Source organism: Mizuhopecten yessoensis, unplaced genomic scaffold (genome assembly GCF_002113885.1).
Source record: "Mizuhopecten yessoensis strain PY_sf001 unplaced genomic scaffold, ASM211388v2 scaffold11047, whole genome shotgun sequence".
NCBI classification, from domain to species: Eukaryota; Metazoa; Mollusca; class Bivalvia; order Pectinida; family Pectinidae; genus Mizuhopecten; species Mizuhopecten yessoensis.
Genome location: NW_018408852.1, coordinates 280511 through 304001, shown reverse-complemented (window position 1 = coordinate 304001; position 23491 = coordinate 280511). Strand labels below are relative to the sequence as shown.

The window sequence follows — 23491 nt, the reverse complement described above, 5'->3', positions numbered from 1 at the left end:
ATAATGTTGGTTTAAAATGTTGAATCACTGACTTAGATGAGTTGTTTTTAAGTCCATGGAAGAATATTGTAACTAGGCAGAACACGTTATAGATTGATTATTTTTGAATGCCTATCTTTAAAAATATTACATAAAAGTTAGAAATTTTACTTTAAAATTTGTTAATTTGTCGTAAATTTTATGGAGGAATTTTTTGGGCGTTGTAGTTTTTTGGGGCGAAATACTTGGGACGTTATGTTTTTTTGCGGGCGAAATCAAATTAGGGGCGAAACAGCTTGATGCGTTACGGTTTTATGAGAATCATCTAAAACACCTTTCCTTTGTTCATAAATATGCATATGCTAGAAATTGAGTTTTGTAAATATTTTTCGATTTTTTTTCAGCCTTTAGAGAAAAAAAAAACAAAAACGTAAGATGTCCCTGCTATGCATCGAACCATGTTGTTTGGCTTTTCAGCCGGAACCGGATATACGCTACGTAAGGTTATTCAGGTTAATATTTAGGTCAAAGGTATACAATATGGCGACAAAAACACTTCTGTTAGCCATTAGCAATGTACTCTTTTTCGTCAAAACGGTAAGTATCAATTTATTTTATCCTAATAAATGTGCACCCGATCAGCAGTTGATTATTTGAATACAATGTAAAAGATAGGACATGTAAATACTTGTCTCAAACAGCCCCGTGAAAAAATCCAATACGCCATTGTGTAATCGCCTGTTTACATTTTGGGCATTTTGACAAACGTGGCGGTCTTTGTTTTTGTTTCATTATTATGATTGTTAGTTCTGATATATCACACTAATTGTAACAATTTGTCATAACTCATTAATATTTTGATGACATTTTTTGCGTTATATTTTATTTTTATTTTTTATTATTTACTGACTCTGCCTCTGGTATGATGTAAATGAAGTACTTTTTGACTACGCAGTAGTTCTCAGTACTGTATAGTAACGACTAAGTGAAATCCTCCATGCTGTTGTTGCGAGTCACTAAAGGCAAATAAGAAAAAGATACCATGTAATTATAATTTAAGAAATACCTCTCTTCAAACACTGAATCTGTAATATATATAGTCCTAACTAGTGGCCATGAGTTAAAAGTAAGTCAAGCAGTAATGATACCAACAATTTAACATAGTAGCTGGGAAAAAATGTCTACTGAAAACTCCATAATATCTACACATAAGAATTCCGTCTAAAATCGATCATGGATATTGTACTCGATTAATCAGTTTGTTAAAGTAACTGACTGATGATCGACTTCATAATTAGTCATTTTTGTCTGTTTCTGTTTTTTTGTCCAATTTCGACTGTATACAATTGTTTCATGGCTATTTTGGGAACAGTCAAAACTATCATCCAGAGGTAGGGGAAGCCCAGGGGAACTGTTTGCCCGAGGCCAATGATAGTTTTGACTGTTTCCCTTATAGCATTGAAACAATTGTTTTATTACCAAAAAGATATTTTAGTATCAATGCTGAGGTCAAATAAACGCTTGAACGGGGCTCTCAATGGGAGATTTCTGCGCATCGAATATGCGTCGGGTAACAGTTCGCTCTGACCGAGAAACAGTTTTGACTGTTTCACCCCTATAGCCGAAATTGGACAAAAAGCCAGAAACAGTCAAAAATGACTAATTATAATTTATATAGTCTATTGGGTAATAATCAAAACTCTTTTCCAAGTTTTAACGAACTGTTACCCCTTGAGAGCCCCGTTCAAGCGTTTCGATGACCGCGACTCAGTGTTGTTTATGCAGACGAAGCAATGCAATGGCGAGTCATCATGACATGCAGCATTGATACTGATACGTATTTGGTAATATAACAATTGTTTCAATCTTATTTGGGGGACAGTCAAAACTACCATCCCCAAATAGCCATGAAACAATTGTATACTGTCGATAGAAGAGTTAGACGGGTATCACGATCAGTGTACACTAAGCCTTCATGGACAGACTTCTTCTTAGATGTGAATGGGTCTTTTATTTTGAAAATTATGCCAGTGCTTGTTTGGTGAGGGGGGGGGGGAGCTACATAGCATAAAGATATGTACATTGTTTTTCTGTTTTAGTAGATTCAGGTGACCATTTCTGAGGCCAAATTGCTGAATTAACAAATAAGAGCAAACCAGAGATGTATATATACTACTGGCTTTATACGTCTCTCAGCAAACTTAAACAGCAATGTGATTCACGTTATGTATAAACAAAGTGAAGTCATTAATTAACTTGGCAGTCATTTTGCAATCACTCCTTTTCTCCTCTATAATGATAACTGGCTTTAAAGTGACAAAAAATGTAAAGACGAAAATTCACCAAAAAAACCCATATAGAAATCATGCTTTCTGGTGTTGTCTGTAAAATAGCTGGACAGAATACTCACCTCATGACAGACCATCGATTTTGTAATTAACCAGCGATAATGAGTCTTGATCATGTATGTATAATTTTATACAAAATTTACTATTTGAGTCAAGTGTGTTGTATTCATAATTCATAAGTTATATAAAACAAGATAGTTTTCTACAGGTATTTGAGTAAATCAGTATAAATTGACATTTTTTCGCCTCATTTTCTGTATTGTCCTGCAGGTAGACATGCATAAAATAAGTGTTTATTTTCACAACCAAACGAAAAATGAAGACCCAACAAACTTGTATTTGCTCAGAGATGCATGAAAGGTTATGATCAGGGGTCACTTGTATAAAACATCTCAAAGTTAAGGAAAATCTCAAGCAATGTATTGTCTATGGGAAATCTTAGACTTGAGTTTATACAAGTGGGCCCAGAGCTCATAAACATGCAGCAGAGTAACACGAAGTCCTCCGACTATGGAGTGCTGCCATCAACACCATTTCTCTCCCAGCTTTTGCCTTTTTGCCATGTAATATCCATTTCTGTTTCGCATCAATCATGTTGATCATAATACCTTTAAAACATAGAAATCTTACAAGAAATTAGTAATTTTATTTTTCATACACTATGCTATACATGATGTTTTATACAGGCGTTTGTCTTTTGTTTACAGGTGTCTGCATACTACTGTAACAATGACCGGTAAGTACTGTAACGCCTGGTCTGTTAATTTGCTACCTTATCACAGTCTCTCACAAGTTCTCTTTTTATTTGTCAGAAAACTATTTATACTATTTCACAGTCTCTTTTTACCTAATATTGAATCCCTGCTTATTTAATCAAAACTGTTTTATCCAAAAATCAGAAATCGAAAAAGATGGTTATCATATTTATTTCACTCAAGACTGAATGAAGTAAGGTAATATCCAAGTTACAAAGATAGAAAACAGTCTTTTGTAACTTTTGAAAATTATATAAGGAGTATTGATCAGATTGTAATTTGAGATAAATACAATAACCAGACATAAAAAAAAATAAAAAAATAAAAAAATAACCAATGGAGCGTGTCAAAGAATTTGTACATGTCTAAAAACTGCTGCCCCTATAATGGTAGAGGAAATGGATCAATTATAACTTATGTTTTATGTTCCAGGTGCAAGGAGACAGAATACTGTTGTGGCAACAACATCTGTTGTGCATCATACACAGTCTGGCAACTGTGGTACTTCTGGTAGGTACAACATTAACACCTATATCGTATCATGACATAATCTCACCTGTATTTACCTTATTTCTGATAAGTAACAACTGGGGGGTGGAGACCCAACGTCTCTGCAAGGAAGTCGGTTCCATAGTGGCGTAAGGGAACCTCGGGTGGATATATATACCTTAATGGTATTCAACAGTGCTCACCAGGGGAAGCAGAGCAACTGAAATAGAAATGATGAGTAACAACACCACTAAATCTGGTACAAAATGTAATGTTTGATTTACAACCTAAGTGCTGACATGTTTCGGCCAAATTATTTCTGATTAATACAACATTACAAAATCTTACAAGCATTTGTGTATTATAATTTTGGAATTATGTACAGAAAATTAAAAGTTCAACAAATATACATTTTGTGTTTAAAGCTTTGATATGGTAAACAAGAAATTGAAATCCGACAAACATGTATGTGTTATAGGTTTGGTATTGTGCTGTTTCTGGTGATGCTGTTTATGTGTGCCTGCCTGTGGAAATACAGATACAGGGATCGCCTCCTTATCAATGCTTACAGACACATGGCCAACAACCAGACAGACAAGGTAGGTAACTCTATATAGAAACATGTCCAACATACAGACTGACAAGGTAGGTAACTCTATATAGACACATGTCCAATATCCAGACAGACAAGGTAGGTAACTCTATATAGACACCTGTCCAACATCCATACAGACAAGCTAGGTAACTCTATATAGACACATGTCCAACATCCAGATAGACAAGGTACGTAACTCTGTATAGACACATTGCCATCATCCAGACAGACAAGGTACGTAACTCTGTATAGACACATTGCCATCATCCAGACAGACAAGGTAGGTAACTATATATAGACACCTGTCCAACACCCATACAGACAAGCTAGGTAACTTTCTATAGACACATGTCCAACATCCAAACAGACAAGCTAGGTAACTTTCTATAGACACATGTCCAACATCTAGACAGACAAGCAAGGTAACTCTATATAGACACATGTCGAACATCCAGACAGACAAGCTAGGTAACTTTCTATAGACACATGTCCAACATCCAGACAGACAAGCTAGGTAACTCTGTATAGACACATGTCCAATATCAAGACATACAACACAGACAAGTTAGGTAACTCTGTATAGACACATGGCCAACATCCAGACAGACAAGGCAGGTAACTCTGTATAGACACATGGCCAACATCCAGACAAAAAAGGTAGGTAACTATGTATAGACACATGTCCAATATCCCGACAGAGAAGGTAGGTAACTCTGTATAGACACATGGCCAACATCCAGACAGATAAGGTAGGTAACTATGTATAGATACATGGTCAACATCCAGACAGACAAGGTAGGTAACTCTATATAGACACATGTCCAATATCCAGACAGAGAAGGTAGGTAAATCTGTATAGACACATGTCCAACATCCAGACAGACAAGGTAGGTAAATCTGTATAGACCCAAGGCCAACATCCAGACAGACAAGGTAGGTAACTCTGTATAGACACATGTTCAACATCCATACAGACAAGGTAGGTAACTCTGTATAGATACATGGTCAACATCCAGACAGACAGACACATGGCCAACATCCAGACAGACAAGGTAGGTAACACTGCATAGACACATGTCCAATATCCAGACAGACAAGGTAGGTAACTCTGCATAGACACATGTCCAATATCCAGACAGACAAGGTAGATAACTCTATATAGACACATGTTCAACATCCATACAGACAAGGTAGGTAACTCTGTATAGATACATGGTCAACATCCAGACAGACCAGGTAGGTAACTCTATATAGACACATGTCCAATATCCAGACAGACAAGGTAGATAACTCTATATAGACACATGTCCAACATCCAGACAGACAAGGTAGGTAACTGTATATAGACACCTGTCAAACATCCATACAGACAAGGTAGGTAACTCTATGTAGACACATGTCCAATATCCAGACAGACAATGTAGGTAACTCTATATAGACACATGTTCAACATCCATACAGACAAGGTAGGTAACTCTATATAGACACATGTCAAACATCCAGACAGACAAGGTAGGTAACTCTATATAGACACATGTCAAACATCTAGACAGACAAGGTAGGTAACTCTATATAGACACATGTCCAACATCCATACAGACAAGCTAGGTAACTCTATATAGACACATGTCCAACATCCAGACAGACAAGGTAGGTAACTCTATATAGATACATGGTCAACATCCAGACAGATAAGCTAGGTAAATCCGATTCCGAGGAGGGTACTTTGGTCTTCGTTTATGTCGGCTTTCAAAATACCTCAGGTTTACTAGATAGAAAATTTAGTAGCATCAGCAATAGGTTTTACTAAAGATTTATGTCAAGGTTAAAACTGTCAAACAATTTTCTGTCAGAACTCAATATTTGGGAGTTACTCTGAAGAGGTGATGAAACACAAGATTTGCTAAAGCTTTCTGTTTTGTAAGCTTTTAAGATATTAACAAACTATAAAATTTGAACGATACGTAATAATTTGTGTTTGTTTGTTTTAGCCGGGCCAATTTAACTTTATCACGTCGGAGACAGCAGCTCCCAACCAGTCACAAGGAAAATACTACCCCATACAGCACAACCCACCACCCACATATAATGAGGCAACAGATGGACACTTCGAAAAGGCTTGATCACAGTGTTCCACACTAACGACGCCTTACACAGATACACTCATTCACTTACATGTTTAAATGCAATGGTCATCATGTAGTACTGGTTTTGTTGAACAATTTATAGCAATGCTTTGTTGGTTTGTTTTTTAGCTCATCTGGCATAAATTATCTATGAGCTTTATATGCAATGGCACATCATCTTTCTATCGTCAACATTTCCCTCTGAGGAATCGTAAAAGACCTACAGGTATATTGCTTTGTCTGTAGTTTCCTGCGATGAAGGGCTAACACTTTTGTTCAAATAAACGGCTTTTATGAACATGAAATGTCCCATTTATGTCGAATGTGTTAAAACTTGCAATTACTTCCTCAAAAGTATGAGGTCTACAGTCATGATATTTGCTCTTTAGGTGGCTAGTTTTAGGATTTTAAATACATTTTGCCAACACCACTAAATAACAGGTGAGTGGTGCATGCCCATTGGGCATTTTGTTAAAATTGATTTCTAGACAGCGATCCTCGGGCCTCTCAGTCTGACTCTGTCTAGTAATTCTCTGTTCAGGGTAATGACTCTACGATCTGGTTAGTGTCTCTTTGAGCTGGTGATTCTACCCTAGTTGGAAGTCATACACTTACAATTTTAAATTTAACTCGGTCACCCCTGAAATTTCATAATGAACTATCCCAACCTTTGATTTGGAAGAGTTAAAATGTGTCTTCAGGGGTGAATGAGTTAATAATCACTTAGAATCAGCTGAAAATTGTGAGCACTATATTTCCTAAAAGTAGGTATTGCGCTTTATTTTGGGAGTTGGATTTCATGAGCATTTTTCTTCAAGGTCAAGTTACATAATTTTTTGATCATTAGAAATTTTAAGCACGGAAGGGAAAGTTAACAAAGCTTGATCATGCTAGTAGTATAGAGGAAAGTATAGGCTTTCATTTGATCACCTTTGTATTTGGATATCTTTTTCTTCTGGATTACAGATTTTGATATTTGCTTTAGTTTTCTGTTTTTATTAGATGGTAAGGGACCATAGGAATGGCTGACAACTACTCCCAGTATAATTGTTCATTGACCTTCACACACAGACTAACCTGTATGTTAATTTTGTGTGTGCGATACATTTTATATCATGCCAGCGTGGCCTCTAATAAACCAGACTTGAGCTGAAGGAAAACTGTCTTTTTCTAAAGTTTTGGCAAAGAACATCCCTTCCTCAGCCATTGGAGAAAGATTTGTTTGCCAAGACCTAATCTAAACGTCCTTGACCTATTGACCTGATTCTTCCCTTATCTAAAACAGACTTTTACTGACCTCTACTTCTAAGGCTGTGAGCTGAGGACTCCATATCCCTGTGCAATTGCTGAATCTCATCGTTGTTAATCATGTATATATTTGTGTGTGTGTATGGGAGAGACAGAAAGTCAGAGACATTATTTTTAAAATTGATTATCTCTGCCTATGGAAAATAACTTAATATGAATTTGTAAACTTGAACTTGTACTTGTCCGAATGAGTAAAGCACACTGCAGTCCAGATGTAAAGAATTACAACTTCTGGTCTAACATTTACATGTTGCAAGACTATACAGGGCTAGAACTATTTAAGTACAAAGTTAGGATAAATATTACTTGTTTCAGTGATTAACTTATTCACCCCTGAACTTTCATAATAAACTATTTCAACCTTTGAATTGGAAGAGTTCAAATGTGTCTTCAGGGGAAAATGAGTTAAAACCACACTGCAGCCCGGACGTAAAACACGAAGACTTCTGGGATAAACATTATTGAGCTGGCCTTTGAAAATTATGTCACCAGACTTCAAGTCCTAATGAATGTTTTGTAGAAACTCCATATTTATTTGATAATAAGCTAAATTATTGTTTTGATTTGGTAGTTTCATCTATGACAGTAAAATAACCCTGTACACTTTTTAATTTTTGATCTGGTCTTTTTAACATGAGTTACACATAAATGTGTTGTCAGGAACACATGATTTCAAACTTAGCTAAGACTTATTTATTGCATTGTAAGTTTTTTTAGAGGACACGGATCAGACTGGACTCAAGTGGAATGTATATATTTATTTGTGTTGTTTTTATGTATGATATAGATTTATCTGAAGTGGAAGTTTTGATGACGCTTGTTGGTCATGATTTGACATTTATTAAGCAATACTTGTACATTAACAGTGTGATACTTTACAGTGTTTAAACCTTTAACTTTGTATTTATGTGTACAGAACATTTGTATTGACTACTGTAAAATCATAAATTTTTGTGGGACATTAAATTTCGTTTATTTTGTGGATAACAAAAATCCTCGCAATTAACTCCCCACAAAAACATAAATTTGGTATGATATAGATTGGGGGAAAATCAGAAATCAGCGAATGATAATGTCCTTAAAACAGGCTAGAATATGAAAACCACGAAATTTTAACCCCGCAAAAATAAATGGTTCTACAGTACACAATATTGAAATGAGCAGGAGAAAGAAAAAATATTCTAAGACACAAGCTGTTTTGTTTTTATCTGAAGAATAATATCAAGCAGGTTCTTTGTTATGTGTTTTAAAGGGATTCTAGATATAAAATAAGTATGTTTTAGCATGTGTACTAAATTAGTACAGAGTGTGTTTTCTCTGATGATTAACACAGGTGGTCCTTGTATGTTGTCCACTACCAATACATGTTCATAACTGTGAAAATTTGGTCAATTCCCATTCTATAAGGATGAGCCTCAAATAAATAATTTGAACTTTGAACTCCTATAAGATCGACCACTGTAAATATGCAATTTGTACAAAAACAGTACATTTACTTTCCATGAGTAGAAGCCATGGACAGGCTGTGACCAGGCTGTGTGAGCCCCGTTCTGGCTGTGATCAGATCATGTGTATATGTACCATATGCCATGTACTGGCTGAGATCTAAAAATCCAGGAATAGTGTACTTTTGTACCAGTACCTCTACCATCAGTCCTTTATCAATTTGGAAGTTTTGTTGAAAATTACCTGTACATGATTATATATCTATAAATGTGATGGTATCTGTCTATGCGAAAAGTAACTTTGAAACATTACTATTTTTAATTGTTATACATTTTCTTCAAAGCATTTCATCCTTCTTTCTTCATCTAATGAAGATGACCAGAGCTGGTACTGGTCACTCCTCAGACTGATGTAATGACAATGACCAGAGCTACAATGACCAGAGCTGGTACTGGTCACTCCTCGGACTGATGTAATGACAATGACCAGAGCTGGTACTGGTCACTCCTCAGACTGATGAAATGGCAATGACCAGAGCTGGTACTGGTCACTCCTTAGACTGATGTAATGACAATGACCAGAGCTGGTACTGGTCACTCCTCAGACTGATGAAATGGCAATGACCAGAGCTGGTACTGGTCACTCCTTAGACTGATGTAATGACAATGACCAGAACTGGTACTGGTCACTCCTCAGACTGATGTATTGACAATGACCAGAGCTGGTGCTCGTCACTCCTCAGACTGATTCATTCATTCAAGGTGACCAGAGAAGGTACTGGTCAGTCCTACTGATTCAGTAGAGGTGGTCAGTTGATATTGACTACATAACTGACCAGACAGAACAGTCTTTTCTCAATCTCAAAATTAGAATATGGATGAATGTCTATTAATTTTGTTACAGATTTTATTTATTTAACAATGTTTTTGATAAGTGTGTGAGTTCGTAGAGATATGTTACAGCTTAACACGTGAAGAGGATCTTTTATCTTTGTAATGTATATATTTCTACCTTAAAAGAAGTAGACCACCAATAAGATACTGATCCCGATTACTCAGGTGGACATGTGAGGGTTAGCTGTGTGAAAATCTACCTGAATGTGAACAGTTCGAAACATAGACTTGTATATTTTTCTCATGCAAAGTTTACTTTCTATTTACTATTATATAACATTGGTCTCGGTTTCACTCTTGTTTAGATCATGTCACTGGCTGTGCCGGTGGTGTATGTTTAGAAAACTAATTGAGGACAGTACTGGTGTTAGGGTTGTTGATTTTACTATTTAGCTATATAACACCATCAATAGTGTCCTAATAAGCATACCTAATATTTGGAATTCTCTGAATGTTTATATAAAGAACATCGTGAGTGGCCCATCTCCGTGATCTACCGATTCCAGGTCAGCCAGGTAAAAAATTATCCAGGTGTATTGCGTGTATACAGATCACAATCTGTGCTGTTAGGGTTGTTTTGCATTAGTGCGGAAAATCTTATTCATTCAATATTTAATACATTGTGATGGATCTTTTAAATTACTTTTAGTGTCTTACATCGTATATATAAACCATCATGTATTATTTGTGTGCTGGTTTGATATCGCAATATACTACCTGTACTAAGTAAGTAAATATACAAGTTACTGTAAACCTGTATATATCAACATATTGTAAGATTTTCCGCAACAATACTCTGGTCAGTTAGATGGGTCACTTGTGTTTGTTCTGTGTGCAAATTTCTTCATATCCCCTCTTAGAATTTTGATACATTTTGAATTTTGTCTTGCTCTAAAGGCCTAACAGGAAGTTTTGAATTTAAATCTTCACTTTTTTTCTGATCTTTTATTAAAATATTTGATAAACAAATGTAATTAAGATGCAGATTTTTTTATATTTAATCATTGCAGTGATATGAATACTGTATTTAATCATTTTCATTTCATGGAGAATTATTTTTTTCTACATGTTTCTACATTCAATCACTAATTAAACGATCTTGAGACTATTCATACAGACAAGATTTGTTACACTTGTCAGCAGGGTTTATGAACGAGAGCGTTGATTAATGTCCGAGTACTAGATTTGGTTCACAGTAATACATTTTGTTTGTAACGAGTTTAATAACATATTTAAAATAACTGTAAATTTTGAAAAAAATTGTCACTACATTTATTAAAACATAAGGTTGCCAAGTCAATATAAATATAAAATGGAATGTTTATAACAGTTATGTGATGATGTCTCAATTGATATTAGTGTTTTAATCATAAAACAACAAAATACAATGAAACATGTTTAGTCCGAATCCATAATAATGTTTTCCCATTTCCTGTCTTATCTGACCAAAGGTTGTCTCTCACAGGATGTTGGTTGAAACAGGTTTCGCTGTAAAACAACTGTAAATTTTGAAATGTTTATATATCGTGTGGATTAAATGGGGATCTATTTTTTTATCAATCAAAAGAGGTTGGTCATATATAAGTAGCTAGTGCTGTTTGACAGAAGGGCGCATTTCCAGCTTGGTATGGGTTTGTGGTTGGTTTTATGGTTTTGTAGACGAGGATAGCTTTCCACTCACTGTGATCACTCCTTGTAAATAATCATACCATTTCTAATGTAACTAAGTACATTTAATTATATGGTCATGTTGAAAGAACATTTTGTTGTTTTGTTATTTGTGACAGGAAAGAGAGTAGTGGGCATCCACCCGGGATCAAACCCGCGACCCCTGACTTTCTGGTCGGACGCTCTACCACTGAGCTACAGAAAAATTCTTTCTCGTGCGTAGCTAGGAGGCAACCGTTATCCTACATACAATAAAAAATCTGCCACCTATTTATATTCAATATTTCACTTTTGTGGCTGATGGTCTTAAACACAGGTCAAAGTTGACAGACTTGCAAGATAAACTAAGTTGTTTACACCAAAGATTGCTAGAAAGCTGTAGTATTTAACACTTAGTCTAATATATACTGGTACATTTCATTGACCTAATGTCAAGGTCATTTGGAAAGTCCTCAAAGACAAGTCATTGTCTTTCCTCTGATCAGCTTTCTTTGTATCAGGGTTTTGACATTTATTTCCCTGAATAACGTTTTCTCAAACTTCATATCCAGAGCCCTCTTTATTCGTACAAATTGACTTAGTGCATGTTCATTATTTGGAAAACAAGATTTCCGCTAGGCAGACATCTTAAATTTGACCACTGCATATTCATTGTTATTACCCCTTTGAGAAATATCTAGGAATCTGATTGGTTAAAAACTACAGTGTACCAAACCGCATTCGTAAATCTCCGGGGGTATACGGTCATGTCACGTGATTCTCAGCAGTAATATGGTGGAATCACATGATTTTACAAGGGGTATACGGGTCACGTGTCTTTGTATCTTGCGGCCGGGCAACGGGAGACAACTCACATTTGTCGTCTGCTTCGCTGTTTACAAAATGGCAAAATGTTTTGCTTCGCATACTGATGAGGAAATACTCGCCAAAAGGGCTAACTATGTGCCACAAAACACACAAAAGTCGAACAGACGAGCAAACATGCTGAGGACGTATTTAAAAGAAAAGAATCAGGAAGAACAGTTCGAGGAATTTGATTAAAAGAAACTAAATGTGCCATTTTTAGCTCACCTGCCCGAAGGCACACATAATTATGGTGCGGTGTCCGTCGTCCGTCCGTCTTTTCGGCGTCAACATTTTGCTTTAAACAACTTCTTTTCAGTAACCAAAAGGCCTAGTATGATGATATTTGGCTAGTAGCATGCTGAGATCAAGGGCTACCAAGTTTGTTCAAATAAATAACCTTGACCCACTTTCAAGGTCAGAGGCGTCATATGTTTAAATCTTTTAATAGGTTCTTATGAAATCTTAAAATTACAAGTGTTAGATTTATAACAGGTGAGCGATGCAGGCCCATTGTGCCTCTTGTTATCTTGACAACAGAAAAGTTGATGGGGAACTGTACATAACCAATATAAAAGACTCAAAGGGGTAATAAATTCGTTACACAGATTTTTGGCAGGGTATACAGGATGGTATGACCCTACAGGATTTCGTATTTCCTTCGGCCTAGGGAAATACGAAACCCTTAAGGGTCATACCATCCCGTATACCCTGCCAAAAATACATGTAACTAATATTGTAGCTGTTCACAGAAAGTACAAATGTTTCTCAAATTTCATGAACACTCCAACAGGTGCTTTTTGTTTTCCAGATTTGCATACCTCATTTAAAAATTTAAGCTTGATCAGAAAAAAGTGATGGCTGCCAAAAGTCACTAGTTATTTAACACATTCTAATCAGTAGGTCAAACTATATATAAACCTAAAAGATATTTGAAAGGTCAAATGTCAAATATACAGTAGTAGTATGAAGTTATAAGTTACCACACGCTGCATTTCATGTCGACATGACTATAAATCAAACAATGAAATGGGAAAGATAGAATTTACATAGAACTATTGGAGATCTTATGATAGTGAGCTTCAATATCACAGCAAGTTATCTTGTTAATCCCTAACTCAATTTTTCATAAATAATGCCATTAAAAGCAATTTCCTTTGCAAGCCCACAAACATGGTTGCAAGGTGTTGCTGGTATTCAAAGAAGATATAGGATACGCACTTAAAATAACATGTGGGAATGATTATGATGGAGAGGCCCTACAGCTTTCAAAAGCTGCGAACATCGTTCGAAGAGGTGTAATGGAACATGAGAAATATAGTTTTAAAGGGGAGTTTGAAGAGCAATGTCAGGAAAAATCAGTACCTCAGTCCCTCTTGTCATCGATTTCAATGATACTCGGAGAACCCAAATATTAAAGACCAGACGAGCAACATGGTTACTCAAGCTTCCCTGATCATTGCGCAGCTTTTAAGTGATACTGAAGCCAGATGTACTCCCAACATTGCTGTCAGATTCCCGATATCCGAGAACACAAAACATGTACACACAATCGTTGTCCCCCAATTCTTACACATTAATGTCGTTTTCTACTGGTATGTCCTTGGTTAGTGTTCAGATGGACAATTCTTTCTCTCTAATCATCTATTTGTTGTATGGTTATGCTATTAACTCATTCACCCCTGAAATTTCATAATGAACTATTCCAACCTTTGAATTGGAAGGGTTCAAATGTGTCTTCATAAGTTAAATGGCGAATATAAGGTGTAAAAGTATTTGCTTCATGACCAGATTATCTGGCAAATAACTTCACTAAAATGTGAAAAGGGATCTGTTATTCAATGATTGATGTTAAATTCTTTTTGAAGGAAATTGGAACAGAATAGAAACAAGAAAATAAGACAAGAACAACGGAATCTGTTTATTGTTTTATTGATCATTTTAAAGTGTTGACTTAACAAACAAAACATAAAGTTTATTTATAATACACCAAAATAAAGCTTATACAGTTTATGGTATAAAATAATGCTCTAGACCAATAAGGATGAAGTTAAATCAAAGCTACACAGGAAAAGTCTAGCTCCAGATAAATAATCTCACTAACCAACAAATGAAAAATATGCACATAGATTCCCAAAATCAATGGCAACATCTGCAAATTTCCATAGAAAATGACTTTGGAAATCTATTTTTTTTGCTATGATAATGATGTCGTTTCCCTCCATTTACACTTCAATGTCCAATCAGCACAGAAATATAGACTTTGATCCTTCTTGATAAACAAGGAAGCACTTTAATTTATGGATAACATCAAATGTGGCATTACAACACCATATAGCACTTACAAAATATACTCAATGACTAGTCTTTCATGTTCTCAAATGACTGCATACTGGGAAATTTTTTGCCAAAATTTAACTTTCACGTTTTTTACCCACTGCAATATCAGGGTAATTTTTCATTATGATGGCAAATCTACAGCTTAGAATACACACCATTTATGTGAAGGGCTAATATTTAATGGTAAAAGATTCCTAGCATACAGCAACCCCGTGAGATTCTGAACTCAACTGAGATTCTAACTTAAAAACTGATTCTGTTGCAATTTTATTATGATCATAATCAAAACGAACAACTTTTATAACATGATTCATGATATTAAACACCGGGTCTAAAATTTATGAAACAAATTAGTTATAAACTAAGGTATTTTAGTATAAATGCAATCTGAAAACTGTGTAAATTCATTATAAAACCTTAACTCTTTCTGTAAATTAGATATGAACATTCATTTATGTTCTTTCAAGATAGGACAGGAATCCAGTAACATATTAATCTAAAGATTCTATATTTTGTTCAAAAAACTTGTACACCTGTAGGTAAGGACGGATATCATTTAAAAAAAATGAATTATAATTTTCTTTGTTTCAAGCAAAAAATGGCTTTAAAAAATGAAGCTGATGGCAAATATCACTTGATTAAATAACAAATGAAGATCTCAAAAGAAAAAGAACATGAGAAATGTTGAGTAAGAATGAAAAGTGAATTGCAAAAAACAATCAATTGGCAGTCCTGGTAGACTATAATAGAATGATTAATACAAACACCATTACAAGTTTACCTCTCCCCAGAGTCTGGCAATAACACTTCTGTTAACTACCAGGTTCTTATGCCCCAAATTTTCAGGTTTTATAATTTAAAATAAGCAGTGAAGTGCAATGCCTTACTTCACTTCTCCATTGATAAGAAGTGTTATAAGGAGCACCTGTTTACCTTTTACAGATGCTGGTAGAATGGGACCAGTTTTGTGCGCGACAACTAAAATAATTGAATATTTCGGCATAAACAGTGGAAATCACGACCCAGCAGTCTGTTCAATAAACTGTTTCTCCCGAAAATGATCTTGACATGACCTGACAAGTTTCCACAGTATTCCTGTCTTCGTCTCAGACCAGTTGTACGTCTTCTCATTTGTGAAACAGTAAAGCTGTGTGTTCAGTTCACATATTCCGTCTTTGCATATTGCAGAGTTATCTTCTCTTGTGAGCAGGTATTGATTGTTAAGTCATTGGTGTGTGGGAGAAAATCACGTCGTTTTCTCAAAAATTGATGACGTTCCTCTCACAAACAAATGACGTAACAATCAATCCCTGCTCACAAGAGCAGATAACTCTGCAATATGCAAAGACGGAATATGCCACCCAGTCAACATTTGCCCTAATTAAGTGCAGTGTTTGTCTCTATTGCACAGAAACACTGTGGAGCTGTTTAAGAAGCGTGTACAGTACTTAGAAGGCGATGAGTCGGGCTGCCGTGACAAGAGACTTCAGAGCCTCCAGGCAACTTTCTGAGGGTGGCGTGGCAAATGTGGCCACTCCCCACTTCTGTCCATCAGTCTCTAAGGATGTGTTCAGACTTGTTACTGTTACACCAGCTCCGACCAAGGCACCTGTCAATATCAAACACAGAAGTCAAATACTTTCAACATCTTATTAAAGTACATTTCAATAAAAAAAATTCCAAAACTTGAGAAACAAGCTTGTGAACATATTGCATACAGATCGGTCAGACCATAATAGAAAAAGACCTTGCATGTTATATAGAAAGAAAGAAAGAAATTGGACTTATCACACAGCAGATGTTTAATGTATATCCTTTCTAAGTTGTCAAAACAACAAATTTGTGCAGCGATATACACTACTATCCGGGAAGCAACCAATGATATGTTTCTCGTCAGTTGGATCAAAATTTTAACATTCTGTTAATAAACCGAATTCCATTAACTAGGACTTGAACCACAAGGAGATATACTTGAATCAAAGTTTATAATCCATTCACACTCAAGGTTTTTGTTGTCTTGACTCCTAGATAGATTGTTTGTACGGAGTTAATCGTCCTCACATAAGCTAAGATCATATAAGAACAATTGCCTATAAGGAGACAAAAGAACAGATAGTGGTAAGGTTCCACTAATGTATGTGATTTGTATCCAATGATTTATAATTGAGGTGGATTTAGTTGTGGTGTGATGTTTACCTGCCACATTGGGTATGAGCTGTGGGTTGGAGGTTCCCCGGAAGACGACGACTGAATCACAGAGACAGGCAGGTGAGGGGAATTTCTGACCCTGTATTTCCACCAACAAAGCCTGGCCTCCCGATGTCGTCCCAGACACACGGAATCCATTACTGAACACAACACTCACCAGAGCACTGTAAGGGGCAGGGGCTGCCTCCTCATATGTACTTTTAGACTGTAGAAAATCAAGGTTAAAAGTTAAGACAGGGCACTGGCTGTTTACAACTCTTGCATGCTTGAAAACTTCAAATATTCATAGATTTTCTGATTTTTTCAAAAATGTAATTTTTGTGAGATTAAACAGAATTTTAAATTGGTTTTTCTGTGACAATTGTCAAGCTGAATAAAATGAGCCAAGTACTGTCAATAACAACAAATTATTATTGCACTTACAAGAATTTTGAGACTAATTACTTAATACATGGGTGTTTTGGTTGCTACCCTATCAGAGCTATAGTGTTCTACTTACATTGATACCGTACTGTTTAGCGAGGGCTGGGGCACTGACAAGGTTGAGTTTGCTGCTGTCACCAGCTCCAAGGAGTGAGGAGTTCTGTAGGAGACCTGCCAGCACAGCAGCGGTCATATAGGAGCCTGCTGACTTACCAAGACTGGAACCTGACAGAAAAAAATATAGAATCTCTCAGATTATCCACTTCATATGATATTTGATTGGTATCAAAGCACTAATTGTATTGAGTGGAAAATTTCACTGGTGATTTTACTTTGGTACACAAGCTGGTATCTAATGATCCCTGTCCCACTACAGACAAAACCTTAGATAATTTACGGTAGTTTTTCCATACATACAGTGACCTTCCCTTAACTTTGATTTGGATACAGATATAGCACGACTGGTCCATGGTCCTACCATGGACAAGCTAGTTGGTTAAAGAACTATGTTGTTGATAGTTTGCTTACACTTATGTATTCTGCGCACCCCCCACTTTGGGCATTGAATTTCTCAAAAAAAGTGTGCATTAAATGAGTTTTTATGGTATATCACATATCCTTTTTTTTTCTTAAATACTTTTGAAAGATATGGTTTTCTCATCAAAGATGATTTTTCAAAGCTACTAGTCATGGTGGAAGGAATGTTCCCAATAAATACAGGTATTGGCAGTGGTATTCGGATCCTTACGACATACCATATAACGCAACGCTGAACTCCTTGTTTTGGTCATTTACTGCGGCCGCCACCACACCAAGTTTCTTGCCGAGTTCTATCCAGGGCTGGGTGTTTACGTCCATGGCATTGGTCAGGGCAGGGGCATTCACCTGTTGAGGTATAATGACGGGTGTAATTTCAGTTTTGTGGAACAAGTTTTAAAAATATCTTGCCAAAAGTCAGAGGTATTATTAATTCAGCTTATTGGTAGCTCTGTAAAGAAGCCAGGATGTCAACTGACTTGACATCTAGCGTATATATGCTAATTGTATTGACTGTATGAAATTGTGTATCTATGTTCTGTAAAGCGCTTTAGAGTGGCTTTTGTTAGTTAGATAGGGCGCTATATCAAATGTTGTATATATGTATTGCTATACTTACAGCACCAAATAGGCTCTTCCCCTGCACCAGATCCACAAACTGCTCTGCTATCTCCACGGCCACTCGCTGTTGAGCCTCTACAGTGCTGGCACCCAAGTGGGGTGTCGCCACTACATTCCTGTGTTTGGCCAAGCTGAAGTCCTTGGGAGGTTCCTGTACAATGAATGATTCCATATGTATATTTTGATCAATCAAGAGAGTAAACATAAGTTTATACACTATATGAGAAGAAAGTTGAGACATGGAACGCAGGATGTCTTAGACTTATCATAGCAACAGCCATGTGTGTATGCTGTTATGTATAGTTATTATGTATTACTTACTGAGCTGTACACATCTATGCCAGCACCACCACACTGACCAGACTCGAGGGCGCGGAGTAGGGCCTCCTCCTCTATGATACCGCCTCTAGCAACATTGATGACCCGCACACCACGCTTACACAGGGAGAAAACCTTATCGTTGATTAGATCTGTAACAGAAAACAATGACGGGCATACATCTCCAGTGAACAACCCAATAAAAAGCGAGACGAGAATTCCGGGTAAGTTGATTTGTTCCCTGGCCCAAATGGGATTGAACTTGATTGGGTAGTTCATATTACATGGATAGGTGTTTAACTCATTTACCCCTGAAATTTCATGATGAACTATTCCAACCTTTGAAATGGAATGTCTCAAATATGTCTTCATGGGTGAATGAGTTAAAAAGCTTTTCATGAAAATCAAGGCATTCCTTCTAGGATATCGCATAAAAAGCATGTGACTTTTCACACAAACCAGAATGGCTGCTGTTGGCATATCGATTATCCGATTTGGCTCCAATCAAACCTGAACAGGCTATTGATAATATAGGAATTTGTACAAGGTTTAATGAACATCAATGCATTCCTTCAAGACTAATCGCAAGAAAACCATTTGTGAGGATGATAATGCTGTGTTGACGATGAGCCCTATCTGTTATACCTTTGCTTCATGAGCAACACAAAAAGTGGTTTATGATTTTAAGCCTTTTTATGATACCAGACTTCACTTGGACAAAATTAAAATCTGAACTTCGACTTACAATCAGACTAGTCTATGGTGGTTTTGCTATTTTCATGTATGATATATAAAGATTTAATACCAATGCTAACAGATTAAACGTCTGTTTTTTGGATGTTGCTGCTCAAATAGAGACCTTACTTACTTCTTGTTTGTGGAATCAGAGGGGTGTGTACGGTGATGTAGTCTGCCTTAGGCCAGATCGCCTCCAGAGCCATCCACTCCACGTTGAACTCTGCGCTCACTGAACCGGGGATGATGGGATCAAATCCTATGGTCTGACAGATGAACAATTATGTATGAGTGAAGTTTGTACTGTATTGTAATATGCATAAATATTATCAAAATAGTTCATAATTCCTTGCAATATGAACAAACTTTGGGAACAGAAACAGAACAGAACACGGAACAAATTACCATAATTATGTTGTTTGGTTTTGATATGCCCAGGCTAGACGAGGACCGCTATGAATGCTGTACACAGCATCCAATAAGGGTAGGTCATAATAATGTTTGACTACTGGATACTTACTGTCATACCAAAGGACTGCATCCTGAGAGCCACCTCCTTTCCAATGCGTCCCAGACCAATAATGGCGAGAGTTTTACCGTATAACTCGGAACCCATCAGCTTCTTGCGCTCCCCCCAGTTCTCTCCCTTCATGGCTCGGTCACCTTGGTGTATATGTCTGGGGACAGAAGCCAAACAAGGTTGTATGATTACTTCATTAGATGTATAGAAAATTTCAAATCCCACAAGGGTCATTGGAAATAAAGAGAGACAGAAATAAGACTTAAACAGAGACATGCACAATACTTATTGAAGTTGAAAAGAGAATTCAATGCAATTTGAAGTCATGTTATAGGTCAATGGTTAACCAGGATTGCAAAGATGATGTCATACATACAAGCATTCAAATGATATTCATGTAACCCACGAATATTTTGATTTAAGTTTCTTGTACGGCTAGTCAAGAAAGTGGTCATAGAATTGACAAAGAAATTCCCTAGTGCTAGAAGTGGTGCTATTGTCATCAGCAATATGGCAGCTGAGTTTATTTCGAAGATGTACTTTTCTTTATTGAGACCCAGTACCAACCTGGACGATGCACATATCAGGGCACATGTGTGTTCCGCTGCACTCAGTGTGTTCCCTCCTGGGGTACTGGAAACAAAATCATAAGGATAAAAAATCACAGGCCACTGCTTTCAATTTTACATAGCAGGACTAAAACTTAGTTGACAAAATGTCCAAAATGTGAATGTTACTTCTGTCAATAATACATCTGACATAATTTCCTGTCAGGCATGTTGACAGATGCAAATTAGCATCTGCCAGTCGGTGCTACAGTCCAAATGCTAAAGTGGAATAGTATGTTAACAAAAATCTTCCTTATTGTTAGAAAATTTAAACATATCTGTCCTAGTCCAATTGAGATTTAAGCATTTTTTCCACATTTAATAAATTATTTAAAATCTGTTTCTAAACTCTACAGCCCAGAAGATTCCAGTAACTCCCTTGCTAACGTTGTTACGGGTGTATAATAAGCAGTAGTCTTGTCATCAAATTAATGGAAAAGAACAATGATAGAAATTAAAGTAATTATACTTACTATCAATTGAACAAACTCACTTTTCCTTAAAACATCATGTAATAAATCTTTATTTCAAATCAGTAAACCTATGCAAACCTATACAGGAACATGGAATTTTAAGATCAAATACAGACTTCAATTGATACCTGCAGGGAGGTAACAGATATTAACGTTGGAACTCAGATTTACTTCATAACAATGATGCCCTTGCGGGAAGCTGCATCACAGTCAATGTTGTCCACCCCGGTTCCAGCTCGACCAATGATCTTCAGGTTGGTGGCAGCCTCAATCACATCAGCTGTCACCTTGGTGGCAGATCGAACCACAAGGCCATCGTACTTCTGTAAACATAAAAACATTGTCAATGAAACCCGTCACAGATGGGCGAACTTGGGCAATGTTGACCAAGTACACGGTCACCATTCAAATATAGGAAAGCATCAGAGTGACATAAGACATGCAATAGTCATGTGTCAAACAGAATATCACTGCTAGTTCGTCCCGGGGTCTTAGGTTTTTGAAAGCCCTGTCATATTCCTAATATCAATAATCATCATCACTGTTGTGTAGGGATTGTCTCCCTTTGCCCATATTGAAATTAATCCATATTATGCAACATCTATATGGTGGACTTGCTTACAGGACTCATATTAATGCATGGTACAATATTAATCAAAACTGTTGAAATTCTACTATGAATTGCTACTTAATTACACACAGATTTTGCTTGAATTCAAATTTAGCATTTCTCTTGTGTACTTTAAAATTTGACCAAAATTCATCAGAACCTGGTCATAAATTAGAGCATTAATCAATTATGCATGGATTTTGCACTGCTTCGAACTGAGCCTTCATCTTTATATTTTCTTGATTCTTACAATTTCATCAAAATTCAACAATATTTAAGCAAGTAAGATTATATCTTCCAAAAACTTCAGTGCATTCTCGATACTCATGGGGTCACGCTCACTTATGCTTTTTGCACCCCTGAAAAATGTCATGACAAAATCGAAGGCTTAATTATATAGTGTTTGCCTCCTTGTGGATGACAGAAGAACACTAGATTGATCCTTCCATGTAAATCAAAAGAATCCTGTGGTAGCTTAATGGTAAAATGGACTGGCTTTGAAGTTGGGCGTTGCTCCTCTGTAATACCCAAAGGAAGTATCAGCCAAGAGATTGGTCAGTTTATTTTCACCTGTACCAATCAAATAGCTAGTCACCTTCAATTTTGCTATGGCATATTAAAATATTCCAGGGGTGTAGAAAACATGTATAATTAGTGAGAGTTATCTCTGGAGTATCAAGGATCGATGACCTAAGTGTTGACTGAATGATGCTCCCCATATAATTATATCAATTTTGACAGGATATATATGAATTGCAAATATGTTAATGTACTAAAGGTCAAAATCATAGATATGTCATACTTATGTAAACGTCAATTTCGAAAGGTCACCAGTATCCATGGTTCTCTCAAGATTAACACAAGTCTGTAAAGGTCAATATCATATAAAGGTCATCATACTATACTTCTGCTAAAGGTCAAAGGTATTAAAACAAAATTGATTTTATTTCAAAACTCTACCGTAGAATGGAATGCATATTATTTTCTCCAGAATCCCACTGGAATGCACGGTTAGGTACCTCATTCAATGAAGTCAATAATTCTGATTAGCTCTGCAACCGAAAAAGCAGTAAAAAGCATATAGGTCCAAATAAATCGGTTAGGGATAATTTACCAAAGAGGAATAGAATATAACCGGATGGTAGGGAAAAAAAATAAATGTACCACAAACTATTAGGCTACTTACAGTAGGTATAAAAAAAAGGTCAGTAACGCTATATTTCGCCAAACTTACCGCAATTTCCACAAGCAGTTCGTCTTTTGACAGCTTCGTGTTTTTGACTACGTTAATGCCATTGTTCTTCAGAACGTCGACACATTTCTGGTCAATTTCGTCAGTTATTAAAACGGAACTTAAAGAAAACGACATGGTCAGCTCGTTGGAAATTTGTGAAGTCAGCTGGTGGGCACGTTTCAACAGACAGCTTTGCCGGCGGTGTCGGGGAAATTAGATAGCCCATAATGCAGTGCCAGTCTCCAATGAAACAAAACATATTTGCATTAATTTACAGCTCATTTTTATTCTATATCTTAATAAAATTGAGCACTATATATAAATTCTAGTAGATTCGATGTCTTATATAATACGAATATTTAATAACAACACAAATTCCTGTCAAGGGAACTAATAGAGTAGGATTATTTTATC

At 36.3% G+C, this 23491-nt stretch overlaps 2 protein-coding genes across 2 annotated transcripts; one reads left to right on the top strand and one right to left on the bottom strand.

Annotated features, from left to right (window-relative positions):
• The first annotated feature begins 486 nt into the window (after positions 1-486).
• On the top strand, positions 487-8577 carry LOC110465007 (WW domain binding protein 1-like). The gene is made up of 5 exons (XM_021520549.1): positions 487-576; positions 3035-3063; positions 3515-3592; positions 4050-4170; positions 6158-8577. The coding sequence occupies exons 1-5, from the start codon at positions 520-522 to the stop codon at positions 6287-6289; spliced, it is 417 nt and encodes a 138-aa protein (XP_021376224.1). The 5' UTR covers positions 487-519; the 3' UTR covers positions 6290-8577.
• Positions 8578-14365: 5788 nt separating this feature from the next.
• Positions 14366-23286, bottom strand: LOC110465020 (D-3-phosphoglycerate dehydrogenase-like). Its single transcript, XM_021520581.1, has 11 exons — positions 23078-23286; positions 21405-21556; positions 20720-20785; positions 20153-20309; positions 19766-19898; positions 18901-19049; positions 18578-18730; positions 18177-18306; positions 17498-17646; positions 16987-17203; positions 14366-16399 (listed from the first exon to the last, which is right to left on the bottom strand). Exons 1-11 carry the CDS (start codon positions 23210-23212, stop codon positions 16239-16241), a joined length of 1602 nt encoding a protein of 533 aa, XP_021376256.1. The 5' UTR covers positions 23213-23286; the 3' UTR covers positions 14366-16238.
• Positions 23287-23491: the final 205 nt, after the last annotated feature.

Excerpts from the sequence above, each read along its gene's own strand:
- LOC110465007 (XM_021520549.1), top strand. The coding sequence starts at position 520 with ATGGCGACAAAAACACTTCTGTTAGCCATTAGCAATGTACTCTTTTTC. Across the intron at positions 577-3,034 it reads TACTCTTTTTCGTCAAAACG|GTGTCTGCATACTACTGTAA; the intron begins GTAAGTATCAAT and ends TTTTGTTTACAG. Across the intron at positions 3,064-3,514 it reads TACTACTGTAACAATGACCG|GTGCAAGGAGACAGAATACT; the intron begins GTAAGTACTGTA and ends TTTATGTTCCAG.
- LOC110465020 (XM_021520581.1), bottom strand. The coding sequence starts at position 23,212 with ATGTCGTTTTCTTTAAGTTCCGTTTTAATAACTGACGAAATTGACCAG. Across the intron at positions 19,050-19,765 it reads TCTGATTCCACAAACAAGAA|ATCTAATCAACGATAAGGTT; the intron begins GTAAGTAAGGTC and ends TTTCTGTTACAG. Across the intron at positions 17,204-17,497 it reads CTAAACAGTACGGTATCAAT|TCTAAAAGTACATATGAGGA; the intron begins GTAAGTAGAACA and ends GATTTTCTACAG.